At 43.5% G+C, this 21,556-nt stretch overlaps 2 protein-coding genes across 5 annotated transcripts in view; one reads left to right on the forward strand and one right to left on the reverse strand.

The window, feature by feature from the left end:
- The first annotated feature begins 805 nt into the window (after window positions 1-805).
- The window catches only part of LOC106574607 (uncharacterized), a 104,000-nt gene continuing 83,249 nt past the window's right edge, over window positions 806-21,556 (forward strand). Inside the window, exons 1-2 of one of the 3 annotated variants that reach the window (XM_045697963.2) lie at window positions 806-1,066; window positions 5,166-5,408. The gene's annotated coding sequence lies outside the window, so the exon portion shown is untranslated. Of the gene's footprint in view, window positions 1,067-5,154; window positions 5,409-21,556 lie in introns of all 3 variants that reach the window. The other 2 variants (XM_045697961.2, XM_045697965.2) reach the window with 2 other exon arrangements.
- LOC106574771 (filamin A-interacting protein 1-like) overlaps window positions 5,672-21,556 on the reverse strand; it is an 82,816-nt gene continuing 66,931 nt past the window's right edge. The window contains exons 1-3 of one of the 2 annotated variants that reach the window (XM_082963009.1): window positions 19,197-19,449; window positions 10,748-13,562; window positions 5,672-6,598 (exon numbers count right to left, since the gene is read on the reverse strand). In XM_082963009.1, coding sequence (XP_082819135.1) covers window positions 6,392-6,598; window positions 10,748-13,447 — 2,907 coding nt within the window. In that variant the 5' untranslated portion in view covers window positions 13,448-13,562; window positions 19,197-19,449 and the 3' untranslated portion in view covers window positions 5,672-6,391. Of the gene's footprint in view, window positions 6,599-10,747; window positions 13,563-19,196; window positions 19,450-21,556 lie in introns of those variants that run through there. The other variant, XM_082963008.1, reaches the window with a different exon arrangement.

Consider the following 21,556-nt stretch of genomic DNA (forward strand, 5'->3'; position numbering starts at 1 on the left):
TCGAAACAGGCGCGTGCATTTTTATTGGAGAATGGGATCTTGAATTGCGCTGTGTTGAAATACAAAAAAAATTAGCCGCTTCAGTACAGTAGGCCGACACATGTACTGTTGTGAAATATGACTTACATAGCCATTTGTGAAGTGGTTGAAGTCTGACATACCTGACCTTTTTGGCTGGGGGATAGTTAGCTGGGGGATACTTGCAAACATTTGACCAGTTCTGTTGTGGGCGACCATTGATGCACTTTCTTTTAATAACATGCAGCTGCCAAGCAGCAAACAAATGACAACAAATGTATTATGGCAATAGTCATTGCTACAAATAAAAAAAATCTTCTTCTGGGGGGTTTATCGGAGGTTGGCATCCAACGTTATGAAGCATTACCTCCAGCTACTGTACTGGCCTCTTACGAAAAAAGATTGCAGTAAGTAAGAGTGCAGTATAAACTGGGTGGTTCGAGCCCTGAATGCTGATTGGCTGACAGCCGTGGTATATCAGACTGTATAATGACATGTATTTCTACTGCTTTACTTAAGTTGGTATCCAGTTTATAAAAGCAATAAGGCACCTCGGAGGTTTGTGTTATATGGCCAATATACCAGAGGTGTGGACTCGAGTCACATGACTTGGACTCAAGTCAGACTCGAGTCACAAATATGATGACTTGCAACTCGACTTTGACTTTAACACCAATGACTCGTGACATAACTTGGACTTGAGCCTTTTGATACCCTCCCCAAGCCCAAATATAAAAAATGATGCTATTAAAAAAGGTGTGCAGCGCATCAACTCTTCATTTAACGGATTACAGTTTGAATCTGACAGCAGCCAATCAAATTGTGCCAGCTGAGAAAAAGTTGCACGTGGCAGTGCAGAGGAACGTCGGTGGGTGAATTCAGACGGAGCCCTTGGAAAGATGATACCCCAAATTATAATTTTCGGATATAAATACGATGCTGTAGTCATCAAAAACGGATTGTAACTTGCAAAACATGCGGGAAGAAAATTACAGACAGAGGCAACAATTTCCAACTCTTTTCGACATTTGAAGCTGCACAAAGAACGGTAAGTCGTGGCTAATATAGCCGACAGCTATATATAACTTTGCTAGTGTAGCATGTAGGCTAACGTAACGTTAAATCAATGAGCCTCCACACAGTCAGTCAGTGCAGGAACGTGATCATTGCACCCAAGATTGAGCTACAACTGGCCAGGCAGTTGGTAGCCTAAATCCTGCCTGATGTTACTGCTGTTCCTAAAACCACTGACATACGTTAGCCTACTGTAACCACACACAGAGAGGGTGTGTGTGTGTGTGTGGTGTGTGTGTGTGTGTGTGTGTGTGTGTGTGTGTGTGTGTGTGTGTGTGTAAGGTTGGGCGATTGGGTACAAGCCTACATCGCCCGATTGCGCGATCCTCGATAGTCGATCGCTATGGGGGGCGGGTCTTTCTCATGGCTACCCATGTATTTCCATGGAAATATAAAGTTTATTTGGAAAGTAATAAATATATATATTTTTAAAGCATTCATGATTTGCGTAAATGTAATATACTAACTATTACTCTTGGTAAAAATATGAATGGTATTACATTTGGTGAAGAGCACATAATAACTTGTTTAGGACTCGAAACTCAAAGTTTAGGATTTGAGACTTGACTTGAGACTTGTCGGTCTTGGCTTGAGACTTGACTCGGACTTGCCTGACTTGACTTGGGACTTGAGTGCTAAGACTTGGGACTTACTTGTGACTTGTAAAATAATGACTTGGTCCCACCTCTGCAATATACCACGGCTAAGGGCTGTGTCTAGGCAATCCGCGTTGCATCGTGCTAAAGAACAGCCCTTAGCCGTGGTATATTGGCCATACTGCAGTTCAACTGCAGTACACTGCATTTATTCTGCAATTACTGTGTCCAAAATCGACTGCAGTAACTGCACTTTTACTGCAGTTTCAAAACTGCAGTCTTTATTTGTAAGGGGCCTGTGGGCCAGAGAGGGAGGATCTAAATCCTACCTGCCAGCCCCTTTTCTCTTAAAAAATATAACAAAATATTTGAGACTGTATATCTGCCACGCTGATCCTCAACACAGGGGCCCATCATGGGTGTGTGCTCAGTCCCCTCCTGTACTCCCCATTCACCCATGACTGCATGGCCAAGCACGACTCCAACACCATCATTAAGTTTGCCGACGACACAACAGTTGTAGGCCTGATCACCGACAACGATGAGACAGCCTTTAGGAAGGTGGTCAGAGACCTGGCAGTGTGATGCCAGGATAACAACCTCTTCCTCAATGTGATCAAGACAAAGGAGATGATTGTGGACTACAGAAAAAGAAGGACCGAGCACCCCCCACCATCCCCATTCTCATCAGCGGTGCTGTAGTGGAGCAGGTTGGGAGCTTCACCAACAAACTAAAAAAATATATATATTTCACCTTTATTTAACCAGGTAGGCTAGTTGAGAACAAGTTCTCATTTACAACTGCGACCTGGCCAAGATAAAGCAAAGCAGTTCGACACATACAACAACACAGAGTTACACATGGAATAAACAAACATACAGTAGAAAAAGTATATATACAGTGTGTGCAAATGAGGTAAGATAAGGGAGGTAAGGCAATAAAAAGGCCATAGTGGCGAAGTAATTACAATATAGCAATTAAACACTGGAGTGATAGATGTGCAGAAGATGAATGTGCAAGTAGAGATACTGGGGTGCAAAGGAGCAAAATAAATAAATAAATACAGTAAGGGGATGAGGTAGTTGGATGGGCTATGTACAGGTGCAGTGATCTGTGAGCTGCTCTGACAGCTGGTGCTTAAGTGAGGGAGATATGAGTCTCCAGCTTCAGTGATTTTTGCAGTTCGTTCCAGTCATTGGCAGCAGAGAACTGGAAGGAAAGGCGGCCAAAGTAGGAATTGGCTTTGGGGGTAACCAGTGAAATATACCTGCTGGAGTGTGTGCTGCTATGGTGACCAGTGAGCTGAGATAAGGCGGGGCTTTACCTAGCAAAGACTTATAGATGACCTGGAGCCAGTGGGTTTGGCGATGAGTATGAAGCGAGGGCCAGCCAACGAGAGCGTACAGGTCGCAGTGGTGGGTAGTATATGAGGCTTTGGTGGCGGATATCATAAGGTGAATGCACCAATTTGTAAGTCGCTCTGGATAAGAGCGTCTGCTAAATGACGTAAATGTAAAACGGATGGCACTGTGATAGACTGCATCCAATTTGTTGAGTAGAGTGTTGGAGGCTATTTTGTAAATGACATCGCCGAAGTCGAGGTTCGGTAGGATAGTCAGTTTTACGAGGGTATGTTTGGCAGCATGAGTGAAGGATGCTTTGTTGCGAAATAGGAAGCTGATTCTAGATTTAATTTTGGATTGGAGATGCTTAATGTGAGTCTGGAAGGAGAGTTTACAGTCTAACCAGACACCTAGGTATTTGTAGTTGTCCACATATTCTAAGTCAGAACCGTCAAGAGTAGTGATGCTGGACGGGCGGGCAGGTGCGGGCAGCGATCGGTTGAAGAGCATGCATTTAGTGGAGGCCATGGAAGGAGAGTTGAATGGCATTGAAGCTCGTCTGGAGGGTTGTTAACACAGTGTCCAAAGAAGGGCCAGAAATATACAGAATGGTGTCGTCTGCGTAGAGGTGGATCAGAGAATCACCAGCAGCAAGAGCGACATCATTGATGTATACAAAGAAGAGAGTCTGCCCAAGAATTGAACCCTGTGGCACCCCCATAGAGACTGCCAGATGTCTGGACAATCATAGTCCAAACACACTAAGACAGTCGTGAAGAGGGCACAACAACGCCTATTCCCCCTCGGGAGACTGAAAGGATTTGGCATGGGTCCTCAGATCCTCAAAAACTTCTACAGCTGCACCATCGAGAGCATCCTGACTGGTTGCATCACCGCCTGGTATGGTAACTGCTCGGCCTTCGATCGCAAGGCACTACAGAGGGTAGTGCATACGGCCCAGTACATCACTGGGGCCAAGCTTCCTGCCATCCAGGACCTCTATACCAGGCGGTGTCAGAGGAAGGCCCCAAAAATTGCCAAGGACTCCAGCCACCCTAGTCATAGAATGTTCTCTTTGCTACCGCACGGCAAGCGGTACCGGAGTGCAAAGTCTGGGCCTAAAAGGCGAGAAGCCTTCTACCCCCAAGCCATAAGACTCTTGAACAGTTAATCAAATGGCTACCCGGACTATTTGCATTGTCCCCACCCCACCCCCCATTTTTACGCTGCTGCTCCTCTCTGTTTATTATCCATGCATAGTCAATTTACCTCTATCTACATGTACATATTACCTCAATTACCTCGACTAACCGGTGCCACCGCACATTGACTCTGTACCGGAACCGCCTGTATATGGCCTCGCTACTATTATTTTATTGTTGCTCCTTAATTATTTGTTATATTTCTTTCTTAAAACTGCATTGTTGGTTAAGGGCTTGTAAGTAAGCATTTCACTGTAAGGTCTACACCTGTTGTATTCGGCGCATGTAACAAATACAATTTGATTTGATTTTGTATCTAATGATGTTCTACTCAGTATGCTCTTTAAACTCAATTCCTGCACCCCCTTCTCCCTCATACTGCATCTCTATTTCCCTCTCATACTCCCCACACTATCAGTGCATGCTCTACTATCTCTGTTTCCTGGCAGTAATCATACCTTCCTGTGGTTGGGGATTAGAGGGAGTACAGCTCTGACCGGAAGTTACTTTTTGTAGCAGGTTAGCAGAGCATTTGAGCTAAACCTAACCCTTTTCCTAACCTTAATCTAAGTCTTCTAACCTGCCACGTTAATTATCCTAACCTGCTGCGTAAAATATCCTAACCTGCTACAAAAAAGTCTGGTCTTAGTGAGAACCCCTTCCTGTTGGACGCTTTCCTATCACATTTAATGTCTTATTCAACCTACAGTGTCCCACCCTTAGCCTTGTAAAGATGTCCTCCTCTCTTCTGTCTCTTCCTGCCGTCCTCCCCAACTTTCCTCTGTACTTGGAATAGATGCCTGCCCTTAGTGTTGCTGTTCCACTGCTCCTGCCATCTCTGCCCCACAACTGTCCTTATTACTCCCTTAAGCCTCTTCCTTGCTAATCGGCATCTCCACATCCACCTCCTCTCTCCTAAGGGCCTGTTTAGCCAGCACATCTACTTCCTCATTCCCTTCCACCACCACATGGGCTGGGACCAAATCACAACCTATCTGGATACCCATCTGTCTCACCCGGGCATGAATTTGGAGGATCTCATATAACAGGTTGGAGGCTACTGCTAAGAAAACTTCACAGATAATCTGCATCTCCCGCAAAGAATGAACCACGCAGGTGTGGTTTTCTGATCACCTGACTGATCCATCAACATGATTGGTCATCATCGAAACAGGTTTGTGCCTTGCAATTGGAGGATGTAATTTTGAATTGAACCATGATGAGAGCCTCTGATATACAGGTAGGCCTGCATTTACACAGTGGTGAAATTATGGGATGGAATACTGTGAGAATTAGCAATAAAAAAAACAACACAATTATTAGCTTGCACAATTCATATTCCCACCAGATTGGGAGTTTTTTTTTACGTCCCATATTTCAGGCAGAGCAAGCTGGGTTTCTTATATATAAAATAAAATGTAAATGTGTATATGTATATGTAGGTATAAAAACAATATTTATTGATAACCAAGTAATAGGCTGATCATTATATTTCAGAGATCATCACTGAGGACGTCGCATTCAACATAAAATACCAATAATACACACGTACATTATTGAAACTGTTAATAGCATTCCTTTTTTTTCCATTCATAGAATTATACAAATTAAGTAGTGGATGTAAATTAGATAGGTCTACCACATTAAAATGGCAATACAGTTCATGTTTCAAGGGGAAAATACACATTCATATTTTAATGGTATTAGCAATAACAGTAGCCTATATATATATATATATATATATATCATAATTGATCAATTACTGCAATTACTGCTCACCAGGGGTGCAACTTTGGTTTTAGAGGTGGGGGGAGATAATATATATATATATAACATTTATTTATATATAAAAAAAAAAAAATCCTACCCAACCACTCCGATGGTCCTAAAGTACAACGTTGCCTCGTTTTGTATCGCATTCCAATGATAAAACTGGGGACATGTCCCCAGTAAAAGTTGCGCCCCTGCTGCTTACACAGACAGATCAGTGAATTGTTCTTTGTGAAACACATATGCTAGTTAACCTAGGCCTACTAATCTTCCTATTTTGGTGTTTTCATGATCAATACCGAGGCACACAAAAGCAGAAGTCTTTGTAGCAACAGGAATACATCATAATTGAGATCCTAATGTGATGGTACATCCAAGTGTGTGACGTTATATTCTAGTGGGGCGGTTGACCATATTTAGGTTGTTGGCTGCACTCTGAGTACCCTGCAGCGCCTTCTCTGAGGAGAGAGCTGTCTGGGGCTGTCCTTTATTGCTCTGCCCTAGATTGACCGCACTGTTTGTTCCTTTTGTACTGTAGGCTTTAGGTTTGGGGATCCTGGTTGGGCCTGGGCGTCGGAATGCTTCCAAGGGGATCTGAGAATAGATGGAGAGAAAAAAGGATCAATATCCTTAAGATATATAACTGTAGGTTGTTTATCAAACTGACCACAAGATGGTGCCAAATAATGTTTTTTGGCATAGAGTAGCAAATATCTAGCAGTTTTTGACAAAACACATTACAAAATAATTAATTACATGCTTATTAAGACATGTACAGGCTCATGTATGCGTGCAGTATAACAAGTAGACTAATAAAACGTTACTCTTTAAGTAAAGCTTTGACCATTTTTTACAACACAACCAACCGCTGTAAAGAATGAAACTTAAGAAATCCATGATTCCCTTTCTGATACCGTCTTTGGAGTTTATAGAGCTATTCACACACAAGTAATTGTTTTGCTCCCAAAGAAGGCTTATAAGAGAGAGTGGGGAGGGAAAATGTTTGGAGACAGGTATTGGATCGTGTTTTAGCACCAACTGCCAAAACAGTCACAGGAAATGTCTCCCATGGGGTTTGCATCACTGCATTGTTTACTGCACAATCAGCTTAAACTGTCATCTAATGCTCCTAGCTCTCCGTCTCAGCTCTGCCAGAAGGTGATGTCATCGTAGGAGCTCTTCATGTTTGTCATCGCTCTGTGTTTAGTTTAAACCCCTCTCTGCTCAGTCTAAACCCCTCTCTACTCAGTCTATTTCCCCCCTCTCTCTTTGCTCAGTTTAAACCCCTGTTATTGCCCAGTTTAAACCCCTCTCTCTTTCTGCCCAGTTTAAACTCCTCTATCTCTCTGCTTAGTTAAACCCCCGCTCTCTCTCTCTTTGCTCAGTTTAAACCTCTCTCTCTCTCTGCTCAGTTTAAATCCCACTCTCTCTCTGCTCAGTTTAAACCCCGCTCTCTCTCGGCTCAGTTTAAGCCCTACACTCTCTTTGTACTCAGTTTAAATCCCTCTCTCCCCCTCTCTCTCTCTCTTTCTCTCTGCTCAGGTTAGACCCCCCTCTCTCTCTCTGCTCTGTTTAAACCTCTCTCTCTCTCTCTACTCAGTTTAAACCCCACTCTCTCTCTGCTCAGTTTAAACCCCACTCTCTCTCTACTCAGTTTAAACCCCACTCTCTCTCTACTCAGTTTAAACCCCTCTCTCTCTACTCAGTTTAAACCCCTCTCTGATCTCTCTCTCTGCTCAGTTAAAAACTCCCCTCTCTCTTTCTCCTCTGGCTTTAATGTAACTGCATGTGAGACTAGAGGGATGATGATGAGGGCACTTAGAGCAAAGAAAGACAAGAAGGGGAATATATGATGATGTGTGCGTCCCAAATGGCACCCTATTCCTATGGGCCCTGGTCAAAAGTAGTGTGCTATATAGGGAATAGGGTGTCATTGGGGAGGCAGATCATCATGCACATTAAGGCATTCTCCCAGACCTGTTGCACAATATAGGTTATTATACTGTAGTTTAAACGTTGCAGCTTATTTCATCACTCTTTCTTTCTCTGAGAGAGAGCTCTTGTGAGACACTCCAGTTTCATGCCGAAAGCTATTGAGTGAATCTACCCAGTCCAAGGAGTGAGTGATTAAACGCTGTTAAAGACCAACTGTAAGTGAGTGTGTATAAGTGTTTTATGGTTTCAAAAATTCATTCTAAAATGTGCAATGAACCATGTCCTTAAATCCATGCAGGACATAAATTTGAAATGTGTTTTGAAAATGAGGTTAATGGACCAGAAAATCTGTGTGGGTCATGTCAGGGGGCCATGTTGATTTTACACGGAATGACCTTTAATTATAAGCCTCCTCCCTTTGGAGGCATGCAGCAGGAGTACTAGAGTAAGCACTTCCTCTGCCACGGACAGACCAGCCTGCAGTTCAGTAGGCCGGCCTGCGTTCTGCAATACTGGCAAAGATGCACGGTTGTCTCCATGGCAACAAAACACAGGATTTGTTTGGTGCTTGGATTGTGGTGCGAGACACTATTTCACAGCACACTAATGGGCCTCAGGATCCTCTTCCATTCACAATATGAGGCCTTTGTTTGAAATGGGCCCTGCCCTGTCCGTTTATTTTCCTCTCCTTGATCATTGGGCCTATCGGTCAAGGTGTTTGGATACCATTGTGATGATAACACGCGAATCCCATCAACTCCTAAACTAGCCTGGGATTAGCCTATGCAGGGTCGCCAGAAAGCGCTTACATCCAGTTTTCAGGGATACAATATTTTCAACCTAACTTCTGTTTCCCCTGAATAACGGATGTGGGAACTCCACTCAGGCGTCTTTTTACGCCTGCTACATTAGGCTAGCCTGTGATGTACACTGAAGATTAGTCTTGCCTCTGATTGGCTACTGTACATTCTGTATTGAAAAACAGCACAGTGGATGATGGTGCTGTGTGATTGTATAGCTTACATAGGACCTTAGATTTAGCTGACATGCCAAAGGTCATGCGTCAAGTGAGATATACAAAAGGAAAGGGTGTCTTGGACTATGAAGCCATCATCCATACTACTTGCACTTTGCTCTCATTCGATATGGACTGTGATGTTATTTTGACATCAGAACATATGATCTGCCTGGCTCAAACAATGACCTCACTAGATAAGTACGATCAGATAGATAATGACATGGAGGATATTTAAGGACACAGCTGCTCTGATCCCTTGAATGAATAGCATCTTGTTTAGCCTGTAAATTATTCTTGGGCATTGAGAGATTGGGATCCTGTTTCCAAACGTCAATGCTCCCAGCCTGAATCGATTTAAAGCTTGATATAGACACCTCTTTATAGTGATACTGACTCAGAGGGTATTTGGATTGGGTGAATGCGTGAATAGATCTGACACATGTATGCTTCATTCAGGTGAGCTTTATATTACCAATGTCACTCAGAAGTCTCTTCATGATAAGCCAGTGCTTTGAGTGATGAGTGTGGATTTTCTTCATTCCTATACCGCAATCTATTTGCGTTGTTGTGTAGGTTGCACGATAATTTGCCATTAAAACAACTGTATGTATTTGCAAAAGAATCATACAACACTATGATGAACGTAAAGAATATTGATTCAAATTGATGCAGAGAGTTGCAGCAAAGAAACATCCACTTGGAGAAGACCCTCAATAGTTAAAGCACCTCTTGTTCGTCCAAGCTGACTTACATGTACTTTCCATGCTATCATTAAAGAGGAACTTCAAATTCACTCATGCTAGTCTTTACTCTTGGTAACTGGGTTTTTGTGTTTGGGATAGAAGGAGAAACTATGACATCACCAGCCTATGAATTTAACTCAGCCAAGAAAACACATGTCAGAATTCCCTGGCCTTTTTTTTCGTTTTCTAATAAATTATGGATGTTCACACAAGAGTTCTTCTGAGAGTCCTGCTAGTAAAAAACATAAATTAAGTGGCTCTAAAATGTGCTATTCATTGTATGTGTGTGTCTTGATGGTTGAAGGACAATGGACTGCTATCAGAGGTTGTATTGATTGAATACTATTTCAAATGGTCAAGGTAGCACTTGAGCAGTGAAAATTAGATCACAATGAAAAAATTAAATATAAAAACTAGAAGTTAGAAAACATGCATAAATAAAAAACATTTAAATATATATTTTAACCTTGAAATATATTCCTCATTTTCATCATTCAGCATGCAGGGTTTACCACTTCTGAATGAGTAAATGAAATATGCAAGCATGGATGACAAACTAAAACATAACTTTTGCACACTTTAATATTTAGAAAATAAATCAGCTTAAACAAAATGCAAGTTGTGTAATATGAAGTTTAAACACAATTGAAATGGTCCATCAGTAAATAGTCTTAGTACATGGTATATTTACCAAATAGCATATACAGTAAAGTTACCCCGGTGTTCAGTAAAAGTTTCTTACTACAAGTGCCTTCAAAGGGTTACTGTTTTGTTTTGTCTTTGAATGACAATTCATGCATGCAAACATCTTTCCAAACAGAACCAACCAAACAAACAAATCCCAAACACAAACAGAGAAGTGGTTAGGTCGGCCTCTCTTCATACAGATCAAGTAAAATGGAGGTGGATGGATCAAGATCGGATGACTAGGGACTGAGGAGGTTGGGTTAGGATAGGTGGTGGTAATGAGCGGCGGATAAACTAGGGCTTACTAATGGGGTGAGGTATCTTGGGATGGGGAATCAGTCAATCATAGGCATTACTTACTGTAATTTGTGAAGGCCTTTTGATTGGGGTGGATGTTGGCTTTATAGTGATGCTACTTGTGATTTTGCTGTTGCCTTTGACAGGGGTACCATTGGATAATACAGGAGATCTCTGCTCCTGCCCAGGTGAGTAGCATGGGCTCACAGGCTGGGGTGTAGTGTTTAAGCTCTGAATGAAGGGGCTCCCTAAGTGAATGTGGATTTTGTTGTCCTCCGTGGTGATGACGTTGGGGCCGGAGCTGTTGGACCTCTGAACCTGCCAGCTGCTCTGCCTCTCTGGTGTCACCCTGAAGACTGCATGACCTCCCATGACCTCTACTGGCTCCGTGGACAGGGACCGGTCAGGAGTGCCTGTTGTGACTGACACGATCTGGATGGGTGACATAGCCCTGTCTGGAGTGACTGACCCAGAGGAGTCTGGGGTCATCGCTCTAGAGTAGGTGGCCATGGTGAAGGGAGATATGGCTCGATCAGGAGTGCAGGGGGAACCATCTGACGAGGGGGACCTTTGACCTTTGTTTCTGGTAGTCGGGGAGATGGATGCGTTCTGAATTATGGTGATTCTTTGTTTGGGTGGACCTCCACTTGTGGGGATGACTGCAGTGCTGGTGTATGACTGGGTGTTTTCTGCGGTGGGGCTGGTGATTTCTAGCATGGTCATGTTATGCCCGTGGTCTGGGGTTACCTTGATGTGCAGTGGTTGCCCGGGGCTGTGTGTCAGAAACACGTCTCCTTGCTGCACATGGTTCCCATTCTGTCTGGGAACCTGCACTTTCCCATTGACTGGGTTGTGGCTTTCTTTGGTTTTGAGAAAGGGGACTCTCCTGATGTTGTTGTTGAGGTTGTTGACATTGTTGAAGAGGGAGGGGTTACATTGGGCGAGGGGCAGCTCATTGTTGTAGTTTGGATCGTCCTCAGAGTCACTCTCTTCGTACAGTTTTCCATTCACCACGGCCCGCTCCAGTGGGGTGATGCTCTTGTAATTGGGTCGAAGGTGATCTGCTGGATCTGTCTGTACCTCCTTGGTGCACACCTGTAAGTCTGAGAAACGTCTGCCGTTCATGCCTGGGCGGAGACTTTTGCTGAAGCGACGGTATCGCTCCAGCTCACGATTGAGGGTCTCCATCTCTCTGGCCAGTTCTTTATTTTTCACCTCTTGCAGAGTCAGTTTTCTTTGCAAGGCGGAGTGGTCGTTTTTCATGCGACAGATGTTTTCCTCTGTGCCCATATATTCATGGATCTTCTCTTTTAGGGCCACCACCTCTCGGGTCAGATGACTGGACTTGGCCTCTTCCTCTTTCAGGCGCTTGTAGAGGATGTGCTCCTGGTTGGACTCTTGCTTCTCTGCCAGTTGGTACTTTAAGAGCTTGTTCTTGGACATTTCCAACTCCTCCATCAAGGCCTTTGCTCGCTCTTGTTCCCTGGAGTATCTCTTCTCCATTGACTCAAACTCATCCTCAGTCTTCAACAAGTCGTCTTCGACAACCTTCATATCTTTAAGTTTTCGCCTCAGGCGCTCAACTTCCTGTGTAAGGTCTTTGACTTGGTAGTCCTCTTGTTGGGAGCGGTTGGCGATGGGCGCCTTGATGTTTTCCTCTTTGGCTTTGTTCCTCAGGAATTCCCTCTCTGCAGCTTCCAGTGACTGCAACCTCTTCTTCATCATGGTAACTTTGGACTGCATGTCGTTGCTCTTTTCCTCCTCGGCTTCGAGCTTGGCCTTGAGTTCATTCCTGTCCTTGGTGGCGCCACACATTTTCTCCTCAAGCTCAGCATTCGACCTTAGGGCTTTCTTGCTCTCCTCGATAAGCTTCTCTGTTACTGTTGTGACTTTGTCCTGCTCAGCTTGCAGTTTGCCAGTGCTGTTATGGACCTTGTCCTCCATCGCTTTCAGTTTCTCAGCCATGGTCTTCCTTTCATCCCCCAGCATGACCGTCAGCGTCTTCAGCTTGGTGAGGTCTTCCTTTAGTGTAAGCTCTGTCTTCTCCAGCTGACCCTCTACGGCCTCCAATTCTTTGACCCTCGCTTTCAGGATGTCCATCTCTCTGGACAGAACCTTTGACACTGTCCTCTCTTTGTCCAGATTGCACTTTAGCACGTTGCACTCCTGTTTGCTCTTGCCGAACGCATCCTCTAGTTTCTCCAGCTCCATGATCCTGTGGTTCAGCTTGTCCACATCAGCCTTCAGGCTACGGCTTTGGCTGGCTTCCTTCTCCAGCTTCTTGTTGAGGTCCCTGCACTGGTCCTCCATTCTGACCAGCTCCTCGTCCTTCCCCTCCATCTCCAGAACCCTTTTCCGTAACTCCTCCACCTCATCCATGAGGCTGGAGTTGCCACATTCCCCGCGGCTTATCTTGTCCCTCAGCTCCTGGAGCTCGTCCTCAGCCCTCCGGAGGGTCTTGTTGGTCTCCTCCAGTTCATCCAGCTGCCGGCTGAGTGTGGACAGTTTCTGCTTGAGCTGCCGGTTCTGGGCATCCTCGCTGGTCAGTTTGGCTGTCATGGTCTCCTGTTCCTGGTGAAAGTGACTGGCTTGGTCACCTAGCTCTGTCTCCAAGCGAAAAACTTTCTCCTCCCCCTCTTGCACCTTTGCATTAGCAGAGCTCAGCTCTTCCTGGGTGTGGGAGGCGCTGGCAGTCAGTTCCTGGCTCTTAGCAGTCTGTTGGGTCAATTGCTCTGTGAGGCGCTGCTGCTCGTCCACGACCATCAACGCAAACGACTTCAGCTTGGTCAGCTCCTCCTTTAGGCTGGTGACCTTCTTGTTGTTCTCCTCCTCTTTCCTTTCCTGATAGGCCTTTTCCTGGTCGATGAGCAACTTCAGTCTGAAAGAAAAACACAAGAAGAAGAGAAAAGTTTGAATAAAAAAGAATGTTGAACTTTTCACTGATACACACATTGGACAACTGACACATGGGTGGAGAAGGTGATGGATGACATAGGGAGCAACATAACACAACATCAATAATATAACATAAACAATATACAGTATATCAGCTTGGTAGAAAATTGTCATTCGTTGTTTGCTTGTGAAGTGTCAAATGTGTCTAATTCTTATTCCCAAAGTGCCATCGGGCCTATTATTAGTAAGAATGCAGACACACCATAAACACTCATGGGTATCACATTTGTCTGACCATACTGAATGGATTTCTGAAGGGGTTTGACATTTTATGTAATGGAAACTTTAACAGATCATAAATATAACTGTGCTAACTTTCCCAAGTCGGTAGCCTGACATACACTTGCAGTGTGTTCCTTTTAAGGTCCCCCGATACAGTGAGGGAAAAAAGTATTTGATCCCCTGCTGATTTTGTACATATGCCCACTGACAAAGAAATTATTAGTCTATCATTTTAATGGTAGGTTTATTTGACCAGTGAGAGACAGAATAACAACAACAAAAAATCCTGAAAAACGCATGTCAAAAGTGTTATAAATTGATTTGCATTTTAATGAGGGAAATAAGTATTTGACCCCTCTGCAAAACATGACTTAGTACTTGGTGGCAAAACCCTTGTTGGCAATCACAGAGGTTAGACGTTTCTTGTAGTTGGCCACCAGGTTTGCACACATCAGGAGGGATTTTGTCCCACTCCTCTTTGCAGATCTTCTCCAAGTCATTAAGGTTTCGAGGCTGACGTTTGGCAACTCGAACCTTCAGCTCCCTCCACAGATTTCCTATGGGATTAAGGTCTGGAGACTGGCTAGGCCACTCCAGGACCTTAATGTGCTTCTTCTTGAGCCACTCCTTTGTTGCCTTGGCCGTGTGTTTTGGGTCATTGTCATGCTGGTATACCCATCCACGACCCATTTTCAATGCCCTGGTTGAGGGAAGGAGGTTCTCACCCAAGATTTGACGGTACATGGCCCCGTCCATCGTCCCTTTGATGCGGTGAAGTTGTGCTGTCCCCTTAGCAGAAAAACACTCCCAAATGTTTCCAACTCCATGTTTGACGGTGGGGATGGTGTTCTTGGGGTCATAGGCAGCATTCCTCCTCCTCCAAACACAGCGAGTTGAGTTGATGCCAAAGAGCTCCATTTTGGTCTCATCTGACCACAACACTTTCACCCATTTGTCCTCTGAATCATTCAGATGTTCACTGGCAAACTTCAGACGGGCATGTATATGTGCTTTCTCAAGCAGGGGGACCTTGCGGGCGCTGCAGGATTTCAGTCCTTCACGGCGTAGTGTGTTACCAATTGTTTTCTTGGTGACTATGGTCCCAGCTGCCTTGAGATCATTGACAAGATCCTCCCGTGTAGTTCTGGGCTGATTCCTCACCGTTCTCATGATCATTGCAACTCCACGAGGTGAGATCTTGCATGGAGCCCCAGGCCGAGGGAGATTGACAGTTCTTTTGTGTTTCTTCCATTTGCGAATAATCGCACCAACTGTTGTCACCTTCTCACCAAGCTTGTAGCCCATTCCAGTCTTGTGTAGGTCTACAATCTTGTCCCTGACATCCTTGGAGAGCTCTTTGGTCTTGGCCATGGTGGAGAGTTTGGAATCTGATTGATTGATTGCTTCTGTGGACAGGTGTCTTTTATACAGGTAACAAACTGAGATTAGGAGCACTCCCTTTAAGAATGTGCTCCTAATCTCAGCTCGTTACCTGTATAAAAGACACCTGGGAGCCAGAAATCTTTCTGATTGAGAGGGGGTCAAATACTTATTTCCATCATTAAAATGCAAATCAATTTATAACATTTTTGACATGTGTTTTTCTGGATATTTTTGTTGTTGTTATTCTGTCTCTCACTATTCAGATAAACCTACCATTAAAATTATAGACTGATCATTTCTTTGTCAGTGGGCAAATGTACAAAATCAGCAGGGGATCAAATACTTTTTTCCCTCACTGTAGCAGTTAACTCTCATGTGGGTTGGAAACTCTACACGCCGTAGTAAAAGTCCAAAATAGTACTTCTTATAGTCAGTCCTATACAAATTGACTATCTAGATTACCCTTATTAGGATTTGCATTACTGATTACTGATGTCCTGTATTGCTTATCTACTGTTACTTGAAAGAAGAAAAATAATAGAGAATGGACTAAATGCAGTGTTTGTACTGTGTGAGGATGTTCCGTCCAAATGCACTCTGATCTTTGGCTGTGGTGGCTAGACTTTTCTAGAATGCTGAATGTTTACCCTGACCCCTATCTGACAAGAATACTCCCATCAGTCCCCATCAAACTGTAGACTAAACCCGTATTCAGCCACACTGCTGTTTTTGAAATGTCCCAGTGAATACAGTCCTCTTTCATACCTGTTAGAGGCAGCTACCCTGCTTAAAGAAACAACTAAGCTTACATTGCAGTTATTTTAACGTCTAGAGTGATATTGAGTTCATAGTGTGTACTTGTGAGCATGTGTGTAGGTGTATGCCCAGTGTAAATGTACAGTCTACTGTATATACAGCATATGTAACAGAATCACGGGGGAAGCTGGGGTCACGGTAGCTGGCAGGGCATGCATCGCACCGGGCCAGTGTGCCTCCGCTCCAGGCAGCGTCGGAGGGGATGTTATGACTGCTGAATGTGCAGCTGCCAGCGTGCTAGCACAGATGTCGCATTGGCATGGAACAATCCCCTAATTAAGGGGTTCCTCTACTACCCCCTGCCTCCCTCTCTCTCTGGTTATATATTTAAAGGAATCCCCCCCGCTTCCAGAGGCAATTACAGCCTGGCTGGATAAACAGAGGGCCTCTCTCAGGGATCACTAATTACACCTAGTCTCCTGTAGAGGAACATGATGTCAGTATGATAGCTGGTAGAACTGGGGCTAAGGCAGGTCCATGGTAGGGCTGAGGCTGTCCTATGTCCTATGATGTTAATCCCATGATGTTCCACATGTTCCACTGTGCCAGAGATCTGATGATCAAAGCTGATCAGCTTGAAGTTGATGTACAGTAGGATAGCATCAGATGGGGAGGAGTTTGTAAAGGCCTCTGGTGTCCCACTGAGAAAGTTCACAATGGGAATGTGTGGTATAGTCAGTTCTACAATATCTGAAGACATGTCTTTCTGGCAGAAACGATCATTTTGAAAAATCATCTAAATCATGATATTCTATTAACATTGCTGAGACGTCAGGGCAGAGCAGAGGAGTGGCAGCCATATAAAGGCCTGCAAATGTAGCTAGAATGTAGCTAGAGCTAGACTACTTTATTTGTATCCTTGTTTACTCTAGCAGTTATCTCCGCTACCCAGTTATGCTCCGTTTTCCCAGTGATGTAATCAAACCAGAATAGAATGTGAGCCGAGGTCCTGGACTTTAGACTCTGCTAGTTAGTACAAGTCATCCTGGTTTCCCCATTTTTAAACACAGAGGGTTACATTGTGAAGATACATTATGGAAACAGAAGATACATTCAGGGAAACTTCCACGTATTATTAATCAGGTGCTTGAGATCTGCCAAGGCATAATAGGCTATATGATGTCTCCGGAGAGGAATTACATGTATTCCCTAGGATCTTAATCGCTTGACATGAGAATACTGTGTCCCTCCTAAGGGACAATCATTGGATTCTGTTTCCCATGGACTCAGAATTCTGCTGGACTAGTGGGACTTGACAATCGAATAACACAACTTGGGAGAGCAGAAGTTGAACTGTCAGTGAGTCAACTGTGACTATATGGTTGAAAGGGGAATAAGAGGGGCATGAAGGTTACCACTTGAAATTCTCAACGGTTGCCAATGAATGATGTACTAGTTTACCCAGTCCATCCTGATACGGCTTTGCCATCAAACTTGGTTATACAAGATGTCAGCTGCAGAGAACAGCGACTTTGTTTATTAATCATTGAAAAACTACCAAATCCTATTCTAGATGAATTAATTCTATTGCGCGATTTAACTTTGGGATTTCACCGGAATGTTGATTACAAGGTACGGTAAAGGCCACACTTGATTGAACAATTTATTTTATCACTGCCAATTTTCCAAATAGAGTCAGTCTGTCTAAAATGGTACATTCCCATAAGGAGTTTCTATGTCATGGAAAATAGAGTGGTGCCTTCTGCATGGTAAGCAGTTAAGAAATGGGTGTGGGTGCAGATGGCTATTAACCCAAAGCCAACCATTCACCTACTGACCTCTTCTGAGCAACATCAGCATGCAGAGGGGAAAACACACACACACAGCCGGCAGCAGGATGTCACCATGCCCACCATTATGGCGAAGGCCACAGAGGGCTTTTCCTCACATTTAAACAAGCAGCTGTGGCCAGTGGCCTCAGAGCTGGAAACTACGGCTCAGACTCTGTAAACAGTGCTGCTGCTGAGATGATACAGGACATGCCAGTATTCTGTGTGTATGTTTTAGAAGTCAATGTCCAAGACAATGCCCTTGTTATAGGTCAATTTCCTGCCCTTTCCCTTAAAACACCCAATTTTATTTGGCATTTATATTAATAGGGAGTCTCATTGAGACCAAGCTTCTAGGCCTCTTTCACACGGGAGCATACACATCATTTACAGAAGACATGATAAAACAATGATCTGTTCATGTTTGATCCTGAACCCTGTTTTTAGTGTAAATAGATAGAAGCAGTCAGTTTGTTAGGAGGATTATTCCTGGAGTGCTTTATGAAAGAGACAGGAAGCTGACCAGCATACGTCCAGCAGAGGGCAATCAGTAAGCAGTATGGGCTCCTAAAATTATAGGCAATATTTGTATGACTTTAGTTGAATGACTGTGCTAGTTAAATATTTAATTTTTAATAATTACATTTTAGGGGTTTAGCTGGCTATGCTGTATGTTACACAACCAATAGCTCCTCAAAAAATATATATATATATTTTTCAGGTTGTTGAATTCATTGTAATATCTGAGTTTTATATTCAAACTTAACTTGTTGGTTCATAAATGTATCACTCAGAAGTGATACATTTTTCACAGGAGAGCAGGTTCAAATAACAATTACCATCTCTTTTATTTCACCAGGCACATTTCCCCCGGATTCTCACAGACATTAGAGTGTCGTGTGAGTGTTGAGTGGCCCGTTCAACTACGCTTAGGAAATGAACCACTGAATTACCCATAGCTTTAACTCACACACTGAATCAGCTTCTATCAATGTCCTCCCTCAATGGTACATTTGAAATTCACAATTAGGGAATAAACATTGTGCACAAATTGTTACAATATTTAGTTACTGTACTCAGCATCCGTTTAATTGTAATCACAGTTTCCAAAATATCAGACTGAAATTTGTCAAAATTGTTTCAGCATTTTTTCATGAACTTGTTGAATGAAACCTTTATTTGTAATAGATTGCCTATAATTGTATCCCAAAAGACACAACTTTCCCAGAGTCAGAAATCAATTCTTTACACTAACCCAACTGAATGTCAACATCAAAGCTGTATTTATCCCCCTTGCACTCAGTCACAGTGCTCCATAACGAACCAACAGAGCAGCTAAGTTGAGTTAAAGTTGCCTTGCCTCCTACCTGTTCCATAGGTCTATCCGTTGGCAGCCTCAGTGATTGAAGCTCATTATGTTGCCGTACTCTCTCTGTCTCTCAGCTCTCACACAGCGGTCTGTGATGTGGACATTCCAGCAGGGAGACCAAACAATAAGATATGTCTCACTGCATGCTCCCTGCCTATGGAGCATTACATCATCAACATGCCCTTATATGGAACTTTGTGTTGTACAGCCTCCCTGCCTCTCAAAGGGGTGTGTACTCCAGTGTGTGTGTGTGTGTGTGTGTGTGTGTGTGTGTGTGTGTGTGTGTGTGTCTGTTGTACAGCCTCCCTGCCTCTCAAAGCGGTGTGTGTGTGTGTGCGTGTGTGAGAGAGAGATTCTTTGCATGTGAGCTTAAGCGTATGTGTGTGTGTGTGTGTGTGTTTGTCCACCTAGGTGTGGTGTGGGCCTTAAAACAAGAACAGAGAGGAAAAGTATTGAGTGACGTCTGTAACGTGTGAAATATCTGCTCTCTCCGGTCTGTCTGTACTCCAGAGGCAGAGGGTGAGGAGAGACAAGCGATTTAGGTTACAACATTTCCTTCTGGTTTTCCTCAGTAAGAGTCATTTATTCAACTGAAGAAAAAACGACAAAATGAACTTGACCGACAACCGTGTTTAGTAAGGAAATCTGTGTGTGTTTGGAAATTATTCTTGTAATACACTATTAGAGCCGAACCGAATTAGAAACACGCCAAACATTTCTATGCAACACTTCACACAATCAACAACACAAACATACAGCAACAGTATAGGACACTACTAATCCATAATGTTGGATTGTCTGTAAGACTGTTATTAGGGACTGCTAATCGAGTGCTGTCTGGACTATTATTGCCGCGATTTCAACATGACCGTTCATCTAGAAACGATCCTCACATTTGCAGTACATCTCACAATTCACATTTACAGCCCTCTGTATTATCACAGACGGCTCATTGCTCAGTCTATTCTACAGTGAGCCTATCTTTCCCTTGATACCAAGACTCCTCTCTCCACTTCACACAGGCAAAATGATAGATTCACACTAAATAGCTGGCAGCGAACTACACTCAAACTAAGCTAGTACCCAACTGCATTAAGTTCAGCGGGCCAAAATACTGGATATAGCCTGCTAATAGAGATCATTGAGTAAATTGTCCTCCCATATTGGTTCAATGTCCCTATTGTCGAGTTCACAGCGTCAGCACGGACGTAACATGACATCAATCATCCTCGTTAGGGGGAATCAAGGAAACACTGGGACATTTCCTGTCCCAAAATCCTCTAAATCAGATGTCACAGCTTCACAATGGGCGCCAAAGCTCGGTTGCCAAGCTGTAGAAAATTAGGGAATACTGCCAAGACAATGTAGAATAGAGATGTCCATGGAAGTCCAGAGAGCAAGGAGCCCAACAACCCCCTTCCTCCTTGTTAGTGGTTTCAAAATGGCAGCAACCACAATGAAACAAATACGTCATTTGACACGGTGCAATCAAGTTTCTTGAGAACATTTTGTGGTGATAACCCAGATTATACAACGGACCAAAGGACCAAATACTGATTACATTTGACTCTGACATGATCTTTCTAGAATTTTTGGAACAATTTGTTTGTTCTTGACGTAAACACATTCCTTCATTTAGAAAGCCCAATTAGGGTTTGTCTATTTCTGAATTTGTACATTTCCAACACATCCTAGACAGAGTGCTCCTGATCCCAGATGTTCTTCATTGAACATGAAAGTTGGCCACACAAACATGTTCTCTATGTGATGCATCTGCCAAATTATAAATAGTGGAAAAACGAATCCCTGTTTTATGTAATGTCTTGGTACGCGAGTCTTCCTCTGATACCCCGAAATGGAATGTAGAGTATTATGAATCAGCTAGATTGAGTGAAAATGTGTGGTTTCAGAGAACATTTCCCATGAACACACAATCTTAGAGCTACATGTGTATCCACGGCTCCCAAAGTGTGTTGTGCTGAATAATGCGTATCTCTATGACGTTTTCGTATATACATGATTTGTAAAGCATTTATGTAGGCCTTTTAAAGGTCTTATGTCTTTATCAGGCCTTTGCAAGACATGATTGGTTCAAGTGACCTTCTCTTGAGACTTGCCAAGTGAATAAAAACAATGTTTCAAGCCATAAGTTCTTTACCATATAGGAAGAACCACCATGACCCACCATTTGGGAATCAAACCGTGCCCCGAGATGACAAATGGACTCTCTCCCTCCTGTGAGTGCTGTAGGAGTATGCAGACTGTTAGTGCTGTAGGAGTATGCAGACTGTTAGTGCTGTGGGAGTATGCAGACTGTTAGTGCTGTGGGAGTATGCAGACTGTTAGTGCTGTGGGAGT

The sequence above is a fragment of the Salmo salar genome, chromosome 16, assembly GCF_965601325.2.
Source record: "Salmo salar chromosome 16, fSalSal1, whole genome shotgun sequence".
NCBI classification, from domain to species: domain Eukaryota; kingdom Metazoa; phylum Chordata; class Actinopteri; order Salmoniformes; family Salmonidae; genus Salmo; species Salmo salar.